The following is a 20,630-nucleotide window of genomic DNA, read 5'->3' on the forward strand; positions in this document are numbered from 1 at the left end:
GCTCAAATCATCTCAAACTGGTTATTCGACATGACAATGAGTTCAGTGGACTCAAATGGCCTCCACAGTCACCAGGGGACCTAATGTATAACGCCGTGCGTAGAATTCGCACTATAACATGGCGTAAGCACAAAAGCCGAAATGTGCTTACACACAGAAAAATCCAGATGCAGGAATCTGTGCGTACTCCAACTTCCACATTCTTCCGCTACATAAATCCTGGTCAGCGTGAAAACTAATGCTCGTGCACGCGCCTTATGTTCCGCCCTCAACTCCTCCAAGAACTACGCCTGTTTGAATATGCAAATCAATATAAATAGCCCTTAAGCTCAGCCTTCTGTGAAAAGACAATGGGAAAAGCACGGGGGAAAATATAAAAATTTCAGCGAATACCAAGTGGAGGCAAAGAAAAACATACTATTTGTTCAAATAAACCGTGGTATAATCAACAAAAGGAAGTTGATCGAGTGACATAGCGTGTTGGAGAAACTTGAAAGCTCAAATATCAAAGTCGCCGTGAAAAGGCAAGTTGTAGCCCCCCGTCTGAGTGTCATATGAAACTTCAATCTCGACATTTCCACTTTAATCACGTAGTTTATTTTGTCATTAAAGTAGAACATCATAAACTTCATCTTAAAATCGTTTAATTAACCAGTTTCTCAAATCACATCATAATTAAAGTAGCACGTTAAATGCTTTGTTTTGTATTTGATCTTCTATGTGCTGTGTGTGTGAATCACTACTTGCTTCTTAAACCGGCTTTCTCTTCCTCCAACTGGACACAGAATCCATTACATTTGTGATATTACAGCTCTCTGAATAACTAAAATACTGAGATGTATACGTGATGTCATTTTCATGATGATAGGAGTTAAAGCACGTTATTAAACATGGGTTTCACGGCGCAGTGATTGTGTGCGACCTTCGATGAAATAATTTATTGCAGCAGTACTCAGGGGCGGCTCTAGGCAGAGGAAGAATCGGTGGCCCCTTCACCCACCAATGTCAATATGGTATCTTATGCACGGTGGATGGCCACGTCCGTTGCAGACACTGCATAGCTGCCTCGTGCTCATGACACAAGACGTTTAACTTTTGTCGAAATTTGCTGCAGCGTTTTTAGCTGTGTTGTTATTTTCTCTTTCTGTTTTATATTCAATATATATTGGCGTAGCCGCCACTGCAGTCAGTGCTTTTCTTTCACCAAGTAATCGATCGCCACACAATCAGCTCTGTAATGGAAGTTAAGCCATCTGTAAGCTTAGCGCCGATTCTTCAAAACGTTTAAGGAACATTGAACTATCTTCGTAGTACATGTTTAATTATTCTATCCTTCACGCCAATCCCAGTGAAGAATATAGATTATTTAACTGAAGTTAGTTTTACCTGTTTAATGTAATAAACATATTTTGCTGCATTTCACCTTAAAAATGATATCGTCATCATATGTAAATACGCGCTTTATAAAGTGGCCCAGGTTGTGTGATATTATAACTGTAGTGCAAGTTTACAGTGAGGTGATTGTACTTATAAGTACAAACAGTTCTACAAGGAGCACTTGATTGAGTGCATTTAAAGTTCTTGGGATTAAACTGTTTCTGAACCGCTAGGTCCGTACAGGAAAGGCTTTAAAACGTTTTACTGTGGCTGAGACAGCGTGTCCTTGAAGCTGTATACTGATAATTCTCTTTCCGATCAGCTGCTGCTGTGATTCACACTCAGATACAGTGATATAAATACTCCGAGTGGTGCAGTGAGAGTAATGTGAAAAAAGATGATCAGCTGTGGCAACTCCTAACGGGAGGAAACTGAAAGAAGAAGAAGAAGAAGGAGACGTGAGAGTAACAACGCTAAAGCAGTTCTGGTATTTGGAATACTATGGCTGTTCCCTGAACCATTATATTGTTACAAGTTAATTACAATCAGATGCATTACACTAATAAACAATATGCGGTTAGTTTCAGTGTATTTATAAAGCCGCGTCAGGAAAATAAAAGAGTAACCACACAGGAACAGTAGCACTGCTCTGACGCTGGGTGCCGCCAGTCTGCAAAACCGAGCGGAGAACTTGCGTACGACAAGGTATGAGGTACCGTGGAAAAATGCGTGGCTTTACGCCAAGTTTAGGTTTTATACATCGCGATTTGAACGTGGAAAAGTTCTTACGCAACATTTCTGTACGTACGCACCGTTTATTCATGAGGCCCCAGATCTCAATCCAAGAGAGCACTATTTGGATGTGGTGGAGCAGGAGATTTATATCATGGATGTGCAGCCGACAAATCTGCAGCAACTGCGTGATGCTGTCAAGTCAGTATGGACCAAAATCCATAAGGAATGTTTCCAGCACTGTTGAATCTCTGCCACAAACAATAATTGCAGCTCTGAAGGCAAAAGGGGGTCTAACTGGGTACTAGCGAGGTGTTCTTAATATAGTGGCCAGTGAGTGTATATGCTCATTTTGAATGTGATGACCGACATATTAAGCATTCAGTGGAGATTGTTAGTATCACCTGACCATTACATGCTTCCCCATGTCCTTCTTTACTTCGTGCAGACAGATTGCTATTAACAGGATGTTGGTGTTGTAAGCTCACCCAAAATCACTGGGGATGATGTCTCCAACAACAACACCATTTATTTCATAGAGCTGTAGATCAAAGCGCTTTACCACTTGATGAAAGAAAAGTTTATAAAAATATAAAAATAAGATTAGGAATTACTAACTAACAAAGAATAAAGTAAGGTATGATGGCCAGGAGGACAGAAAAAAATAAACAAAAAAAAACTCCAGAGGGCTGGAGAAAAAAAATCTGCAGGGGGCCCGAGGCCACAAGACCACCCAGCCCCCACTGGTCATTCTACCTGACATAAATGATCTCAATCAGTCCTTATGGCTTTCAGGCTTCATGTGAAGGAATTAGATGGTGATGATCATGTGGACCTCTGGCCTTCAATCCATCAATGGATGGACATCATGGTGCCCTGATCAGGTGGTGGTGGTGCAGATCAGCACCACAGAAAACTGGAAAAAGAACAGCAGAGAAAGTAGGGGTTAGTATGGATTGTGGAGTCATGATAAAAAGTATAATTCAATGCTTAAACAGAATATCAGGGTTACACTAAAATGAAGCAATGAGAAGCCATGCCAAAGTAATGGGTTGTTAGCAGTTTTTAAAATGCTCCACCATATTAGCCTATCAGTAAACTATTCCAGATTTGAGGTGCCTAACATCAGAAGGACGCCCGCCTCACCACTTCTTTTAAGTTTAGCTCTTGGTACTCTATGTTGACACTCATTTGAAGATCTAAGGTTACGATTTGGAGTGTAAGGTGAAAGACATTCTGAAATATAACATGGAGATTATTGAAGGCTTTGTAAACCATCAGCAGGATTTTAAAGTCAATTCTAAACAGCACAGGTAACCAGTGTAGTGACGCTCAGACTGGTGTGATGTGCTCAGATTTTCTTTTCTGATTTAAGATTCTAGCAGGTCCATTCTGCACTCGTTGTAATCGATTGATGTCTTTTTTTGGTGGTGCCTGTGCTAATAAAACCCCCCACACTTTACCTCTCTGTTTGAACTGAAGAAAAGGGAAGGAGAATAACTGGTGGTCCTTCATTTGTCTTTTCTCCAGCTCTAGTAGATGACAGTAGGTACTGCAATGTCCTGTACTAAGAGATTACTAACGGCAAACACAATGACACACACAAAAGAGAGGCAAACAGGAAAGATGTGGTCAGTAAAGAGCTGAACTTGAGCCCTGCTCCTCTACAGCTCCTCACTTCAGACCATCAGAGGAAAATGAAAAGGAAACCAACATTCACCACACAGCGGGTGACTGAGACGAGCGTCCGCCCAAACTCACCACCTGAGGCCTCAGATAAGGAGCAGATCAGGGCAGCTTTTCTGTTGGTATGGCTCCCCTAGTCAGAGTTTGCTTTGTAACTTTATCACAGTGTCATCTGAAGTGTCCCTGAAGCCACCAGAGCATTTATTTCTGCTGAAGTCACAGACTGTTCAGATACACTAAAGAGTTTTTCGGCTGCCAAGTTTCATTAAACCCGAGGTGCATGTGGGCAGTTTGTTGCACTTGAGGGAAAACTGCAGTGGCAGTAAGATAAGGTGGCAACCAGCATTCTGAACTGAAGGTGGGCGGAGCTGGATGTCTGACTGACAGCAACGTGTCACACTGGCACACAGAGTTCACGTGACATTACACAAGGCCACCATGATTCATGAATGTAAAGAGAGACTGAATAGCAGCGCATGCAGCAGACTGGGCCTCATGACAGAGAGAGCAACGCTGGGGAAGACAATCGGCCATCCTGGCTGTGGTAGGCGATGGAAGACCGGGATGAGGGAAGTCATGTGTGTCAAGTGCATGCTTCTTATTTTATAAGGCGTTTCTCATGGCCTGTAACTGAGAGAAAGTACAGCTAGATGTGTTAAGTGTCACAAGGAATGGTGGGCAGTTTGTCATTGTTTAACAGATGTGCCCGTCATTGGCCTTAACTGCTACTTAGTGTGATGGTGTCCTCCATGTTGATTAAAGTAGTAAAATAAAACATTCTGAGACTCCACTCTACCTTATGACTTATTTCTGCTCAAACACTGCATATCATCATTTCTACATAGGTGCTATATAAATAAAATGGATTATTATTATTATTATTATTATTATTATTATTATTATTATTATTATCCATCCATTATCCAACCCGCCCATTCTAACTACAGGGTCATGGGGGTCTGCTGGAGCCAATCCCAGCCAACACAGGGCGCAAGGCAGGAAACAAACCCCGGGCAGGGTGCCAGCTCATATTATTATTATTATTATTATTATTATTATTATTATTATTATTGGGGCAGTCATTTCACTGAGAGTGTCTTTTTTAATAGGCTTGTAATGTCTGCCAAAGGAAGAGCAGTACAGGGAGGACACAGAGAAGAAGCCATTCCTGTGGAGCTCACTGCCCAGCTCTTCACCTGACGCTATCTTCTCCGTTGATGACATCACATCTCACCCGCTCTCTCCCTGGTGATTTAATCCCTGATGTTCTTTGGTAGTTTGGTGATGACTCATGACAGTTGTTTGCTGGTGTGTTTCTGAAGCACTGCTTACGTATTTTCTTCTTCATGATGAAACGCCACACTACTTGGTAACTAAGTCCAGGTGTCTATAGTTCTCTGTGTGAAGAAAAAACCTCCTAACTTCAAACGGCGTCCCCGTGTTCATTTTAAAGTCACAGTCTCAATCCACTGGACTAATTCCCTTCATAATTTTAAACACTTCAATCATGTCACCTCTTAATCTTCTTTTGCTTAAACTGTAAAGGCTCAGCTCTTTTAATCTTTCCTCATAATTCATCCCCTGTAGTCCTAGAATCAGCCTAGTCGCTCTTCTCTGGACCTTCTCTTGTGCTGCTATGTCCTTTTTGTAGCCTGGAGACCAAAACTGCACTCAGGACTCCAGATGAGGCCTCACCAGTGTGTTATAAAGGTTGAGCAGAACCTCCTGTGACTTGTACTCCACACATCAAGGCGCTATATAACCTGACAGTCCGTTAGCCTTCTTAATGGCTTCTGGACACTGTTGGGAAGTTGATAGCTTAGAGTCCACTATGACTACTAAATCCTTCTCATAAGGTGGACTCTCGATTTTCAGACCTCCTTTTTGTATTCAAACCTAACATTTTTACTTCCTATGTGTAATACTTTACATTTACTGACATTAAATTTCATCTTCCACAAATCTGCCCAAGCCTGTCTGCTATCCAAGTCCTTCTGTGATGATATAACGGATTCCAAATTATCTGCTAATCCACCTATCTTGGTATCATCTGCAAACTTAACCAGCTTGTTAGTTATATTCCTATCTAAATCATTTATATTTATTAAAAATAGCAGCGGCCCTAGCACTGCCCCCTGCTGGTCACCACTCTTAACATCAGCCAGTTCTGATGAGGTTCCTCGCACCATCACCCTCTGCTTCCTGTTAGTAAACGTGAGGCACTAACTTCTCTCTCTCTCATTCTTTCCTAGGGCACAAAGTGGAAGCAGAAGCTGAAACAGACAATGGCCAACAGTGAGATGAATTGTGTCACCGTCGTCGAAGAAGAACTCCAGGCTCTCGACAACCAGATCCAGAAACGCCTGTCCAGACGGAGGTACCTGAGAGATTTGAAGGCTCGGCCGCTGGAAAAACCATCCCTACCATCTGAAATTGACATAACACACCGGGTTTCAGTAACATCGACTCCACGTCGTGCCGCTCACCTCCAAGGCCAAGTGAGCTTCACCCCCGCAACTCGTCGTCAGAGCAACAATGCCACCGATGAAGACCTCAGCGTGTTTCAGCTATGCAGGCGGGGGTTGAAGGCTAGAACACCTCCATCGGCACAGGCGAGTATCTTGACCCAGATCCGGTTCGACCCTCTCCGTGCCGAGATGTTATCGTGATGGATGATTCAATTGTAAGAAATCTCAATATCACATGCCCTAATCAGAAATCTTTTGTTTCTTGTTTTCCCGGTGTTTGTGTCCGAGATGTTATGAGACTTGCGCTGACAGTCTACAAGAAGCACAAGAACAGCACAGAAACTGCACTCGTTAAAGTAGTAAATGATTTGCGAGTGAATGCAGACAGAGGCCATTTATCTGTTCTCATCCTCTTAGATCGGAGTGCCGTATTTGACACCATTGATCACAATATTCTTAGAAATCGCCTTAGTCAATGGGTGGGCCTCTCTGGCACGATCTTAAATTGGTTTGAATCCTACCTGGCAGGGAGAAAATTCTTTGTTAGTTGTGGTAATTACAACTCAAAGACACATGATATCCAATATGGTGTTCCACAAGGCTCTATCCTGGGTCCGCTGTTATTCTCAATCTACATGCTTCCGTTAGGTCAGATTATCTCAGGGCACAACGTGAGCTACCACAGCTATGCTGATGACACACAGCTGTACTTATCTATAGCACCTGATGACCCCGATTCTCTCGATTCACTAACACAATGTCTGACTAGTATCTCAGAATGGATGAATAGTAATTTTCTCAAGTTAAATAAAGAGAAAACTGAAATTTTAGTGATTGGCAATAATGGATACAATGAGGTTATTAGAAATAAACTTGATGCATTAGGATTAAAAGTCAAGATGGAGGTAAAGAATTTAGGGGTAACTGTTGACTGTAATCTGAATTTTAAATCACATATTTATCAGATCACTAGGACAGCATTTTTTCACTTTAGAAACATAGCTAAAGTTAGACCTCTTATATCACTGAAAGATGCTGAGAAATTAGTTCACGCGTTTGTTTTCAGTCGACTAGATTACTGTAATGCACTCCTCTCAGGACTACCCAAAAACAGACATAAATCCGTTACATCGAGTGCAGAATGGAGCTGCTCGAATACTAACTAGGAAAAGAAAATCTGAACACATTTCTCCAGTTTTGATGTCACTACACTGGTTACCTGTGTCATTCAGGATTGACTTTAAAATTCTGCTTATGGTTTATAAAGCCTTAAATAATCTCGCCCCATCTTATATATCTGAATGTCTGACACCTTATATTCCAAATCGTAACCTCAGATCCTCAAATGAGTGTCTCCTTAGAATTCCAAGAACAGAACTTAAAAGAAGTGGTGAGGCGGGCGGCCTTCTGCTGCTATGCACCTAAAATCTGGAATAGCCTGCTAATAGGAATTCACCAGGCTGATACAGTAGAGCAGTTTAAAACACTGCTGAAAACACATTACTGTAACATGGCCTTCTCATAACTTAATTTTAATTTAATCCTGATACTCTGTATATTCAATTTATTATCATAACTATTCATGGTGGCTCTAAAATCCATACTAACCCCTACTCTCTCTTCTGTTTCTTTTCCTGGTTTTCTGTGGTGGCGGCCTGCGCCCCCACCACCTAATCAAAGCACCATGATGTTCCTACATTGATGGATTAAAAGACAGAAGTCTACATGACCATCATCATCAAGAGTGTCCGTGAGAACCCTAAATACAAAGAGGACTGATCATTTATGTTAGGCAGAATGCCCAGAGGGGACTGGGTGGTCTCGTGGCCTGGAACCCCTGCAGATTTTATTTTTTCTTTTGTTTTTTCTGTCCTCCCTGGCCATCAGACCTTACTTTTATTCTATGTTAATTAATGTTGTCTTATTTTAATTCTTACTTTGTCTTTTTTTCTCTTTTCTTCATCATGTAAGGCACTTTGAGCTACATTATTTGTATGAAAATGTGCTATAGAAATAAATGTTGTTGTTGTTCCTGTGTCTGAGCCAATTCTGCACCCATCTAAAAACATCACCCTGAACTCCCACTTCTTTTAACTTGATGCCCAACCTCTCATGTGGCACCTTATCAATTGCTTTCTGAAAGTCCAGATAAATAATCTCATCTGCTCCACTTTGATCGTATCCTTTTGTTTCCTCCTCATAGAATTCCAGCATGTTAGTAAAACACAACCTCCCTCTTCTCACCCCATGCTGACTGTTCAGAATAACTCCTGTCCTTGCCATGTGTTGCTCAATCTTATCCTTAATAATTCCTTCCATTAATTTTCTTGCGATGCACATTAAACTTACTGGCCTATAGTTGCTTGGGTCTGTCTGTTCTCCATTCTTATATAACAGATAATATTTTCCATTTATTTACTGTATGCCTTCGGAATCTCCCCAGTGTGCAGTGACTTCCTTCAAACATGTCTGAAGGGTTTCTATGTTGTATGTACTCACTAACTTCTTCAAGCACTTGAATACTCAGATTTAGAGTAACGTCTGAATTGTCCCCATCTCTCTGTGTCGACACCTTCTTTCGTTTCTTTTTCATTTGTGAAAGTCCTGCCAATTTAAAGGGGTCCACCTCTGGTGCCTCAGCCCTTTCTGTTTCTTCTGTGCTTCTCTTACACTATGAATATGCACAGCACATTCAGAAAGTCTTCAGACCCTCTAACATCTTCACATTTTGTTATGATGCAGTCTTTTGATAAAATCATTTCATTTTTTCCCTCATCAGCTCGTGTTTATTGGTGAAATTCACCAAAGTGTTTTTTCCGGTGAATGTACTGACTTTGCTGGTGGCCTCATTTGCTGAATATTTTCCTGGAAATGTGCCATGTGGACATCTTTATGCCCCATGAAGCTTTGCATGAGCAGTGTGACATCACAGAGCTGAAGCAGTCGTGTCATTAGGAGATGTCACACATGCACAGAACTTTCACACATGTGTACTGTAAGTGTTCACACTTTACTGTGCTGCCTGATCTGCTTCACACATGTGTCACGTCACTACCCGATTGGTACTGCAGCTGAACTGGCACTCCACTTGCTGCATTTTCACTTGAGCTAATCTTAGTGAGAATATTACCAAAGTACTTTGTTGTTCTGTGGGCCTTCATTGTACACTGAGCTGGATTGAGTGTGTTATGGCGCTTGCCATGTAGTGCTGAGGAGTGACAGGTGATACACGGCACGGTGAGCCAGTGGCCTAAAGACTGGAACTCTGTGAGCGCACAAGGGTCAGTAGTACATAATGCAGACTCAGTCACCACCATGCTGCATGGCCAGTTAGCCATGTGGTGCCTTTTAAGTCAAAACCAACCTAAAAAGAAAACAAAAGACCCTGAGAAGCAATAATAATTTAAAAAATCAGTCTGACAGATCTTACAGGGTGTTTCTCAAGCCCTCAGGTCACTTAATAGACCCTTACACCATTATAATACCCTCAAAACCAGTTCCAGTTCTTTTCTCCTTGTTGACTTCAATGCATTTTCAGTGATGTTCCTGAACATTTCCATGACGTGGCCAAACTTGTGATGAAGTGAGCTCTCATCACTAATGGTCACCACTCTTACAAAGTCCCTTCTCCCCACTTGCTCAGTTTGGCCAGGCAGCCACCTCTAGGAAGAGTCTTGGTTGTTCTGAATGTCCTCCATATTAGAATTATGGTTAACAGTTTACACTTCTGAATTTTCCATGCTGTAGCCTTTTCCAGATCTGAGCCTCAACACAATCCTGTGTGCCTTTCCTGATCAGGCCAGTCAACTGAAATGACTCAAACGACTGAAATGACCACAAATGGCCTCTACACGAGGATTAGGAACATCTCAGTGATGACCAATAGGATGGGATGAGCCTGAGACAAATCTCAAGTGTCATAGCAAACAAAGGGTCTGAATACTGGTGGCAATGAGAGAGTTCAGGTTTGCCTTGTGCTCTGTGTTGGCTCCCCGTGACCCTGTGTTAGAATATAGCAGGTTGGATAATGGATGGATGGACTACATATATATATATATATATATACAGTATATACTAGGGGGCTTTGTCCCCGACTCAGTTCGCTTGTCAACGCCCCAACCCCTCTCTCCAGGGGTGCACTTCACACTCACCACTTCGCTTCTCTGCCACTCGCGTTGTGAAGGGGACGGTTGAACGCACGCTAAGGAGATGTGGACAAATTAGCTGCTATCGAGCTGCATGATCTTCATGTCGGACTGCGTGACGATCATTTAAAAGCCTGTACAGCTTTTTGTATTTGTATTAATCTCACTTCCTTGTCTCGTGGGATGTTAAAGTGTCTCTAAGAAATTGTTTATAAGTAGGGTGTGACGTGCAAACAGTCTCACAGGACTTCAAAGTGTCTGCCCGAGATGATCACGTCTCGACCCAAATTTTTTTTATATACTGTAATAGATAGATATATTGTAAGTTAATGGACACTAGGTGCCACTGTTGCCCACCTTTTCCCCAACAGACAGTACGCAGGACACAGGGTTAAATCACCAAGAAGCATTTTAATTTCTTTTACCTCTTTGTAATGTGCCTTCAAAGCACCACAGCCACATCAAACAGGCAATACAATACTAAAGAAATACAATTCTCTACTCCACTACACCTCCCAGCAAGCTCTGTTATACTTCTCCCAACTCCGGCTCGCTTGCTGGGTCTCCACCAGTCCTTTATGTAGTTCTTGGCCCGAAAGTGCTCCTACTCTTCCTCTGACATGACTTGCCCGCACTTCCGGGTCAGATGAAGAAGTCTTCATCTTTACTTTGGGGCTTCCATCCTCATGACTTCCAAGCAGTTCCGGGCTGCAAGGGAAGCATGACTCCCCATGTTCTTTCATAGCTCTTCCTGGCGGCACCCACGGTACCCAACAGGGCTGAGGAACTGGACTCCAAGTCCCAGGATGTCCTGTGGGAATCCAGGGCACCACTGCAATCCAGGGGATCTGCCATCTAGTGTTTTTGGGGAGGCAGTGTCCTGAAAAAGCTGCCTTCCCCCATCCTTCCACTTCAGGGGCATCCCGGCTGGGTTGAGCTGCCAGATATATATATATATATATTGTGGCGGATGGCTGGGGCTCAAGCCCATTAGGGGCGCCTGGATGATGGAAGGACCAGGAGTGGAGCAGTACCTCCCCTGGAACACGAGAAGGCAGTATCCCTGGTGGCTGTTGGGACCACGGGAACAGAGCTTGGAAGCTCATCCTTGTGGGGACCCATGGCCACCACCAGGGGTTCCCTGGATGTTTCAGAAGCCATGGTAGGCTGCTGGACCAGGAAGCAGGTACACCCAGAGTGCTTCCAGGTGCCCATGCAGCACTTCCACCACACCATCATCAGGGAGCACCTGGGGCACATCCAGTTGCATTATAAAAGCGGCCACCGCACTCCATGCAGGGAGCCGGAGTCGGGTGGAAGAGGACAGAACTTGCAAGGAGAGGAGTAGAGGCAGCAGAAGAATTGAGAGTAAGAGGAAAGTAAAGGACTGAGCAGTTGTTGTGGGTTGGTGCACAGTGTGTATTGTGCTGAAGGAGAAAATAAAAAGTGTGAACTTGTATAAGTGTGCCTCTTGTGTCTGTCTGTGCTGGATTAAGCACTGGTATAGCGCCATCTATTGTCACTATATATATATATATATATACTGTACATCCATCCATCCATCCATTTTCTAACCCGCTGAATCCGAACACAGGGTCACGGGGGTCTGCTGGAGCCAATCCCAGCCAACACAGGGCACAAGGCAGGAACCAATCCTGGGCAGGGTGCCAACCCACCGCAGGACACACACAAACACACCCACACACCAAGCACACATTAGGGCCAATTTAGAATCGCCAATCCACCTAACCTGCATGTCTTTGGATTGTGGGAGGAAACCGGAGCGCCCGGAGGAAACCCACGCAGACACGGGAGAACATGCAAACTCCACGCAGGGAGGACCCGGGAAGTTTAACCCGGTCTCCTAACTGCGAGGCAGCAGCGATACCACTGCGCCACCGTGCCGCCCTATACTGTACACATATATATATATTGTTCAGCATCCTTATGACCTGTGGGTAGAAATTGTTTTCAGATCTACTGGTGGGATTGCCAATGGTCCAGTGTGGAGGACTAAGGAAAGTGGCTGTGTAGAATGGCCACCATCTTTAATCAACCTCCTTGCCCCTCTAAAGCCACAAGTGTTGCATTTGTGCTGAGGACATTTAAAGATATGTATGTATTTTAAAGGGTTGTCTTCGTTAGCTGGTGGACTGAGTGAGATGTTTGTGGCAGTTGGCAGCAGACCTGTGATGGCCTCCATTAACCATCTTGTCAGGGTCAGTCGGTCTGCTGATGAATGTCATGAACAGGGACGAGTAGAGGACATTTAATTAGTCAAATATAGTAAAGTGTTGAGTGTATAAGAGGGTACAGAAGTGCATGATACTGATACTAAGGCAGGAATAGGACTGAAAGAAAGAAATAACATTTTCACACAGATCTTTGGAGAGCAGAGGCCCTAAAATGGTTGGCTTCTCTGAGGTCTCCCTGCCTTTTGTTTGTGACTGTGGAGCTGCGCTTGAGGAGCCTGTGAGCAGCAAATTGTGGAATATCATGAAGTGAATCCCAGCATCCAACACCTCAGACACGTCCATGGACTTCACCTTCATGTGCTGCTTGGCGTTCCAGAGCTTCAGTTTTACCATTGGTGACCTTCAGAGCAGGTGTGACAGTGTGACACTTTGACAACACCAGCCGGATACTGAATTTAAACTTTCAAATGATCGCTTAGTAGAAATGTTATAATAACTGTGGACTTTTATATGTAGTGCCTTATTTTGCTCAGCTGTTATAGATAAATGATATGCGCTAAATACAACAGAATTAGAAGATACGTGTGTGTTTCTGCACTAATATTTGTCTGCAAATTTAACACTTCAATGATGATATGAGCATCAGGACACAGGAGGGCAGCTCGTCAGAGCCACATGACCTTACTGGTGACAAGTGACGACTTCAGTTCTTTATTTAAAGTCTCATCCACCTCTAAGATGGCATTCACCACAATGACAGTCTACAGGAAGGTCACATCTTCTGTTTTACATCAAGACTGAATCGGCTCATGTTGTTTGTTCATTCATTTAAATCTAAGATGTTTTTGTGTTAAGTGAGAAGACATCAATCGGCTTTTGAACTGCGTGTAAAGCTTCACTCTGGGAGGTCTTCTATTCTGACGTCTTTCATGCCCACCTGCTCGCTCCATTCTGTTCTTCCACTCTGTAGATATTTCTAGATGTTTTCACGTCCACTTGCTGTCCACTTCCTGCTCAGTCATCACATCTCCAGCACGTTAGCCATTTCTAACTCACAAAGTCTCATCTCTCGGTCACAATGGACGTCAGGCTTGTTGTGATTCTCTCCATCTTTATAACATGTAAGTATTTATTTATGGAGATCCTACATTTAATTTAGGAGTCTCTTTCTTTTTTATCAGCTCACCACAAGTAACTTGCCCTTAAACTGCACATTTGTTCTTTTTCCACAGGTGTTGTCCCCAGGCTCATCTCTCCAGGGTCCCCAGAAGTGATTGAATGTGACCTGAGGAACGTCACTCTGGTCATCTGGTACCGGCAGTACCCTGGTCAGCCCCCGGTGGCTTTAGGGGTCTATGACAACAACTCAGCTCTTCCACCAACGATGTTCACTGACTATTTTAATGGAGTCTTTTCTTATTCCAATGAGTCTGTGACTTTAACATTTAAAAATGTCACCAAAAGTGACGCTGCAACTTATTATTGTGTGAAGATGGAGAGTCAGAGGTCCGTGTTTGGGAATGGAGTCACGCTGACTTATGAGGAGACGTACAGTAAGTGCTGCTTCATGACACTGTCTCTGATACTTGTTAACATGAGGTGGGATTACGAGAGCCGGGGTCTTGAATGATGACAGGGGGGCATCGAAACACAAAGACATCAATTAGGATTAGTCCTCTGGGTAACTCCATTAAATGAACAGGCGCCATTGATAGGGTTATATTTATAGAGTTATTGATGTGCTGAAATGTGTTATGACAGATACAACAGCACATCGTCATTTAAAATGACATTAAAATGACATTCTTATACAGCAAGGCAGCAGCTTTACTCCACTGTCAAATATGGAAACTGTTGGAAAAAAATATTAGAGAAAGTGTGAAAAGTGTGAGAGTACAACACAAATAAAGGAGTTGCTAAGTTATACTTAATGAATGAAATCATTGTGATAAAAGTAAAAGTTGCTTCTTGTCTGCCACAATTCTTCTTATTTATGAATTCTAACCCTCGCGTCTAATGAGGACATTCACTCGGTGTTATCTTCATCTACTCAGAATTAGTAAAGTGCTTTATCATTTACACAGTCCAGGCGATAAGTTAAAAATAAAAAGTTTAAAAAGAGGGGGACATTTAGCCTTTTGTTAAGTCTGTTAAGAGTTTTTAATCCATCAGTAAGATCAGCTAAACACACATAAGAGCATTCGCTGAGTGCTGAAAGGAAGAAGAGGAAGGAGCGACGGCCGACGAGCCACAGAGCTGCAGGCCTTCCATTTCACACACAGCGCCATCCAGCATTTTAACAGCAGAATGACGTCTTGTGGTTCTTAGTCTTTAACGTAGGCACCCACCATGTCTCTGAGTATTATTTTATTTTTATTTGTGGAATATGTTCTTTGTACTATAGACATGTGTTTAAAGTAATGGTATTCAAGTCAGAGACAATGGCGTACAGTAAAATGTCCTGTCCTAGTAATGCGGGGGTCTCGTGTCTCAGCTCTTCACAGGACAGACGCAGCTCGCACACTTGGCACGTGTTTAAAATTACAGAAGGTTTATTTAAGTTTTACAACTCATACAAAGTGTGCACTCAAACTGCCTCTGTACTCGTGAGACACAAACGATGTCCATTTTCCATTTTTATAAAAAAGTGAAATTTATGAACAGCTGGCATCCTAATAGGGTTGGTTTGAGTTTGCACCCAATGCTGCCAGTGTAGACACAAGATTCCCACTAACAGTTAACTGGGAAGGATCAATAGATTATTTAGAGACATACCGATATATCTATATATCTATATCTATATCTATTATAAAAAACATCTTGGGAGGGAGACGAGGGAGACGAGGGAGACGAGACGTGATCTTCTCAGAAGACACTTTGACGTCACGCAAGACAAGGCAGTGAGACAGGATATTTAATGATAGACATGCAGCGCAACAAGCAGAACACGCAGCTCGCCAGCAACAGCAACAAGCCAGTAAATGATCCGACCTCAGCTCCTTTGTGTGCGTTCAGCACCCCCCTTCACAACGCGAGCAGCGTTATACGTCCCATGAGAAAGAGATTTAGCCAGGCCCAGGGCCAGAAATGAAGAACAACAGATTAGATGACAAGGTAGAATGTCATAAAGAATTCAAAAATGTTCCTGTGGTACACATGCACAACAGGTTAGAGATAATGGAAGTACGAAAATTTCAAAGTCTAGGATAGGAAAGATCACATTAGCACAAACAAAGGGAAATTATTACTCAGTGAAATGACAGATCAGTGAAAAGAGATCAAATATATTGTTCGGATTTAAACTTTAAGTTGGAGACTTGTAGATCGTCAAATTCGTGTTACCAGTGAGAATTTAAAGATTCCAAAAACGTTGTTGCGGTATGTAGTACCGTGAGACGGAGACTTTTAACATGAGATTCTTTCATGTCACGCCCTACTTACAACTATTTTCAAACAAGACCTCGGTCATCTAACCTCAGTTGTGTGAATACTTCTGTCAGACACACTTCCTGCGCTTTCAGCTCTTATAAATTTTATCAGGAAAATGATTTTATATTTTCTAGAAGACACTTCAATGACAAAATGAAAAAGAAAGAGCATGGACAAACATTTAAGAAAGTTGTTTTATTTATTAGAGAGAAAGAAATGATATTCACTCACAGGCAGTTAGACCTTGTTTTGTCACAATGTAAGTCCAAACGTGGAATCATAATTCAATGCGATCTTGAAGAAAAGTTAATTCCAAATATTGTTTTTACAAAACTTTTAAAGTAAAAGTGAAAATAATGCATATGTAACAATTCCCATGATAATAAGAATCACTTTAAAGTGTATATCTGGTAAACCAAACATGGGTGTGGGCAAGTGAAGCGAGCAGGGGGCAAAGCCCCCTAGTATATATATATATATATATATATATATATATAGTGATGGACTGCCGGGGATCCTGCCCGGACAGGATGCCCTTTTCAGGAGAAGACCGGGGGAATGGGCATACTACCAGGAGTACCTCTCCTGGGACACGAAAGGACAACCTCCTTGGTTTACAGCGGGGCTACGGAATTGGAGCTTAGAAGCTCAACCCAGTGGAGGTCCGTGGCCACTGCCAGGGGGCACCTGGACAGCTCCAGAATCTGGACATACAGCACTTCTGCCACACCCGGAAGTGCTGCCGCATGTTAATCAAGGGACACCTGGAGCACTTCTGGGTGCACTATAAAGGAGGCCGTCTCACTCCATTCCTGGGCTAGAGTCGGGAGGACGAGGAAGAAGCTTGGGAAGAAAGAAGTAGAGATGGTGGAAGAGAGAGAAGGACTGAATACTGTGTGGAGCACTGTGTTGTGTGCAGGACATTAGTTTAATAAAAACGTGTGTGTTTTGGACATACTGTGTCTGTGTGCCTGTGCCTGGGACCTGGCTTTTATATATGTATATATATATATGTGTGTGTGTGTGTTATACATCAGTGGTCTCCAGTCCCAGAGGGCCCAAGTGACTGCAGGATTTCATTTTAACCCTTTTCTTAATTGGTGATCAGTTTTTGCTGCTCATGAACTCCTTTTCCTTTCATTTTAATTGTTTTTAAGATTTGTTCCCCTGAATTTCTTCTTCGTTCTTCTGAATTGCTTTATTTCTTTCCTCAAACAGAAATGAAATGTGAAGTGAGTGAGCCAACAAAAGACCAACTAAGTCAGGGCCTCAAACTCACACCAATTTCATTCCAACCAGTTGCTTAATTAGGTGCCAATTCTTGTCGTTATTTAAACTCGTTCTTTAACAGCTTGTTGCTGTTCTCATTGTGCAATAGCAGACATTTCTGAAATTGTTGATTTTTTCTTTTCTGTTCAAATGTTTTGAGAACTTGAGCAGATCAGCATTCCTGAGACCTTCATCTTTCTTTATTTTCAGATATTTTGTATGATGGACACAGTTTGCTGGTCCTGTTTTGTCTCATTCTTTTATCTCTTTATTGTTTGGCTGCCAATTAAGGAAAAATAAAAAATTAAGGGATCTGAGTCTTCAAGAGAAAGTCAAATAAAATCAATTCAAAACAAGTAAATTTGCAGCAAAAACAGGTCACTTATTAAGGAAAAGGTTAGAATGAAAACCTGCAGCCACTGCGGCCCTCCTGGACCAGAGTTTGAGACCACTGTTTTGCGGTATCTGTCAAGTAATACAAAGAGTACACAACATGTGTTTTGGTCTTATTGGGGCTCATCAGATGTGCACATCTTTGGTTTCCCTTGCGGGGATTGAACTTTGGACTTCAGCATCTGAGGTGAATCCCCTGACGCTGCTCTGCAATGGCTGGTTTGCTAACTTGACAAAGTGTAGAATGGAGTTTTATATCCATAGGTCTGAATCACAATCTGATTATCTGCGTGGTGACCTACCAGGTAACGCTTGTGGTCGGTCGGCCAGTCAGTAATAAGGACAAAACATGTGCTGTGTACTCTTTGTATGATTTGACAGATACTGTATAACTTACAGTGCATCCGGAAAGTATTCCCAGCGCATCACTTTTTATCCACATTTTGTTATGTTACAGCCTTATTCCAAAATAGATTCAATTCATTTTTTTTCTCAGAATTCTACACACAACACCCCATGATGACAACATGAAAAAAGTTTACTTGAGATTTTTGCAAATTTACTAAAAATAAAAAACTGAGAAATCACATGTCCATAAGTATTCACAGCCTTTGCCATGAAGCTCCAAATTGAGCTCAGGTCCATCCTGTTTCCCCTGATCATCCTTGAGATGTTTAATTGGAGTCCACCTGTGGTCAATTCAGTTGATGTGACATGATTTGGAAAGGCACACACCTGTCTATAGAAGGTCCCACAGTTGACAGTTCATGTCAGAGCACAAACCAAGCATGAAGTCAAAGGAATTGTCTGTAGACCTCTGAGACAGGATTGTCTCGAGGCACAAATCTGGGGAAGGTTACAGAAACATTTCTGCTGCTTTGAAGGTCCCAATGAGCACAGTGGCCTCCATCATCCATAAGTGGAAGAAGTTTGAAACCACCAGGACTCTTCCTAGAGCTGGCCGGCAATCTAAACTGAGCGATCGGGGGAGAAGGGACTTAGTCAGGGAGGTGACCAGGAACCTGATGGTCACTCTGTCAGAGCTCCAGAGGTCCTCTGTGGAGAGAGGAGAACCTTCCAGAAGGACAACCATCTCTGCAGCAATCCACCAATCAGGCCTGTATGGTAGAGTGGCCAGACGGAAGCCACTCCTTAGTAAAAGGCACATGGCAGCCCGCCTGGAGTTTGACAAAAGGCACCTGAAGGACTCTCAGACCATGAGAAACAAAATTCTCTGGTCTGATGAGACAAAGATTGAACTGTTTGGTGTGAATGCCAGGCTTCACGTTTGGAGGAAACCAGGCACCGCTCATCACCAGGCCAATACCATCCCTACAGTGAAGCATGGTGGTGGCAGCATCAGGAACTGGGAGACTAGTCAGGATAAAGGGAAAGATGACTGCAGCAATGTACAGAGACATCCTGGATGAAAACCTGCTCCAGAGCGCTCTTGACCTCAGACTGGGGCGACGGTTCCTCTTTCAGCAGGACAACGACCCTAAACACACAGCCAAGATACCAAAGGAGTGGCTTCAGGACAACTCTGTGAATGTCCTTGAGTGGCCCAGCCAGAGCCCAGACTTGAATCTGATTGAACATCTCTGGAGAGATCTTAAAATGGCTGTGCACCAACGCTTCCCATCCAACCTGATTGAGCTTGAGAGGTGCTGCAAAGAGGAATGGGCGACACTGGCCAAGGATAGGTGTGCCAAGCTTGTGGCATCATATTCAAAAAGACTTGAGGCTGGAATTGCTGCCAAAGGTGCATCGACAAAGTATTGAGCAAAGGCTGTGAATATTTATGAACATGTGATGTCTCAGTTTGTTTATTTTTAATAAATTTACAAAAACCTCAAGTAAACTTTTTTCACGTTGTCATTATGGGGTGTTGTGTGTAGAATTCTGAGGAAAAAAAAATTAATTTAATCCATTTTGGAATAAGGCTGTAACATATCAAAATGTGGAAAAAGTGATACAGTGTGAATACTTTCAGGATGCACTGTATCTATGGCGTGCTTCACACAACTGATCAGAATCAGATTGTGACCCACACCTAAGAATATATATATATAAATATATATATATATATATATATATATATATATATATATATATATATATATATATATATATATATATATATAGTATATAAATAAATACAATATACATATATATATATATATAGCATTTCTTTGAAAACAGCTGGTAAAGTTTTGTCAGATAAAAGTATTCCAAGTGCCATTTTGACCCGTTCAGTTCTTACACTAAACATACGACTTGTCAATTCTAGAAAAGCCTGAAGTTGATTAATTTCTCTGCCATATTTAATTCCTTACCTTAATTTGAATTTATGTACACATTGAAAATTTAAAAAATTCTTGTAAGAGTTTTCTTTGCTTTCCTCTGTCTTTCTAAATGAAATTCTCTGCTTTCTTCAACAGAAAATCAAACATCAAATTCCTCTTCCTTTGAGAATGTCGCCTGTGCCAGCTGGCACCAAGGTAAGTCACTGGAGCCACGTAAACTTGTCACCTTGTCACGTGGGGGCATTTTATAAGACACACAATTATTCCTTATTGTACAGTCAGTCCAGTATTTCTATGAATGCCTCCATTTTAATTTAACCTTACAGTTTTATTTTTGGCAGCCAGTTTCTTTATTCAGTTTGTCTCAATGTGAGTAAAATTAAGACACGTGTGAGGACTGAAAAGGAGACACAGGTAGAGAGAGGAATGGCGTTAGTTATATGACAAACTAGCAGGGTTACCTGGTGCTGTCCATGATGGGGTACTCACTGCATTAAACAACACAAAAGGGGGTCTCTGAAATATTTAAGAGAGAAAACTTCATCAATGTGGATTTGTATAGCAGACACACGTAGACACACTGAGCTGGAATATTACATGGCTGAGCTACAATTGCTGACATTTCTCACA

At 42.3% G+C, this 20,630-nt stretch overlaps 1 gene segment (V, D, J or C); it reads left to right on the plus strand.

Annotated features, from left to right (window-relative positions):
• Window positions 1-13,620: 13,620 nt before the first annotated feature.
• On the plus strand, window positions 13,621-20,298 carry LOC120519547. The segment is given in 4 exon segments: window positions 13,621-13,724; window positions 13,836-14,156; window positions 20,136-20,195; window positions 20,279-20,298. Coding segments are annotated over 4 exon segments (444 nt in total).
• Window positions 20,299-20,630: the final 332 nt, after the last annotated feature.

Source organism: Polypterus senegalus, chromosome 1 (assembly GCF_016835505.1).
Source record: "Polypterus senegalus isolate Bchr_013 chromosome 1, ASM1683550v1, whole genome shotgun sequence".
NCBI classification, from domain to species: domain Eukaryota; kingdom Metazoa; phylum Chordata; class Cladistia; order Polypteriformes; family Polypteridae; genus Polypterus; species Polypterus senegalus.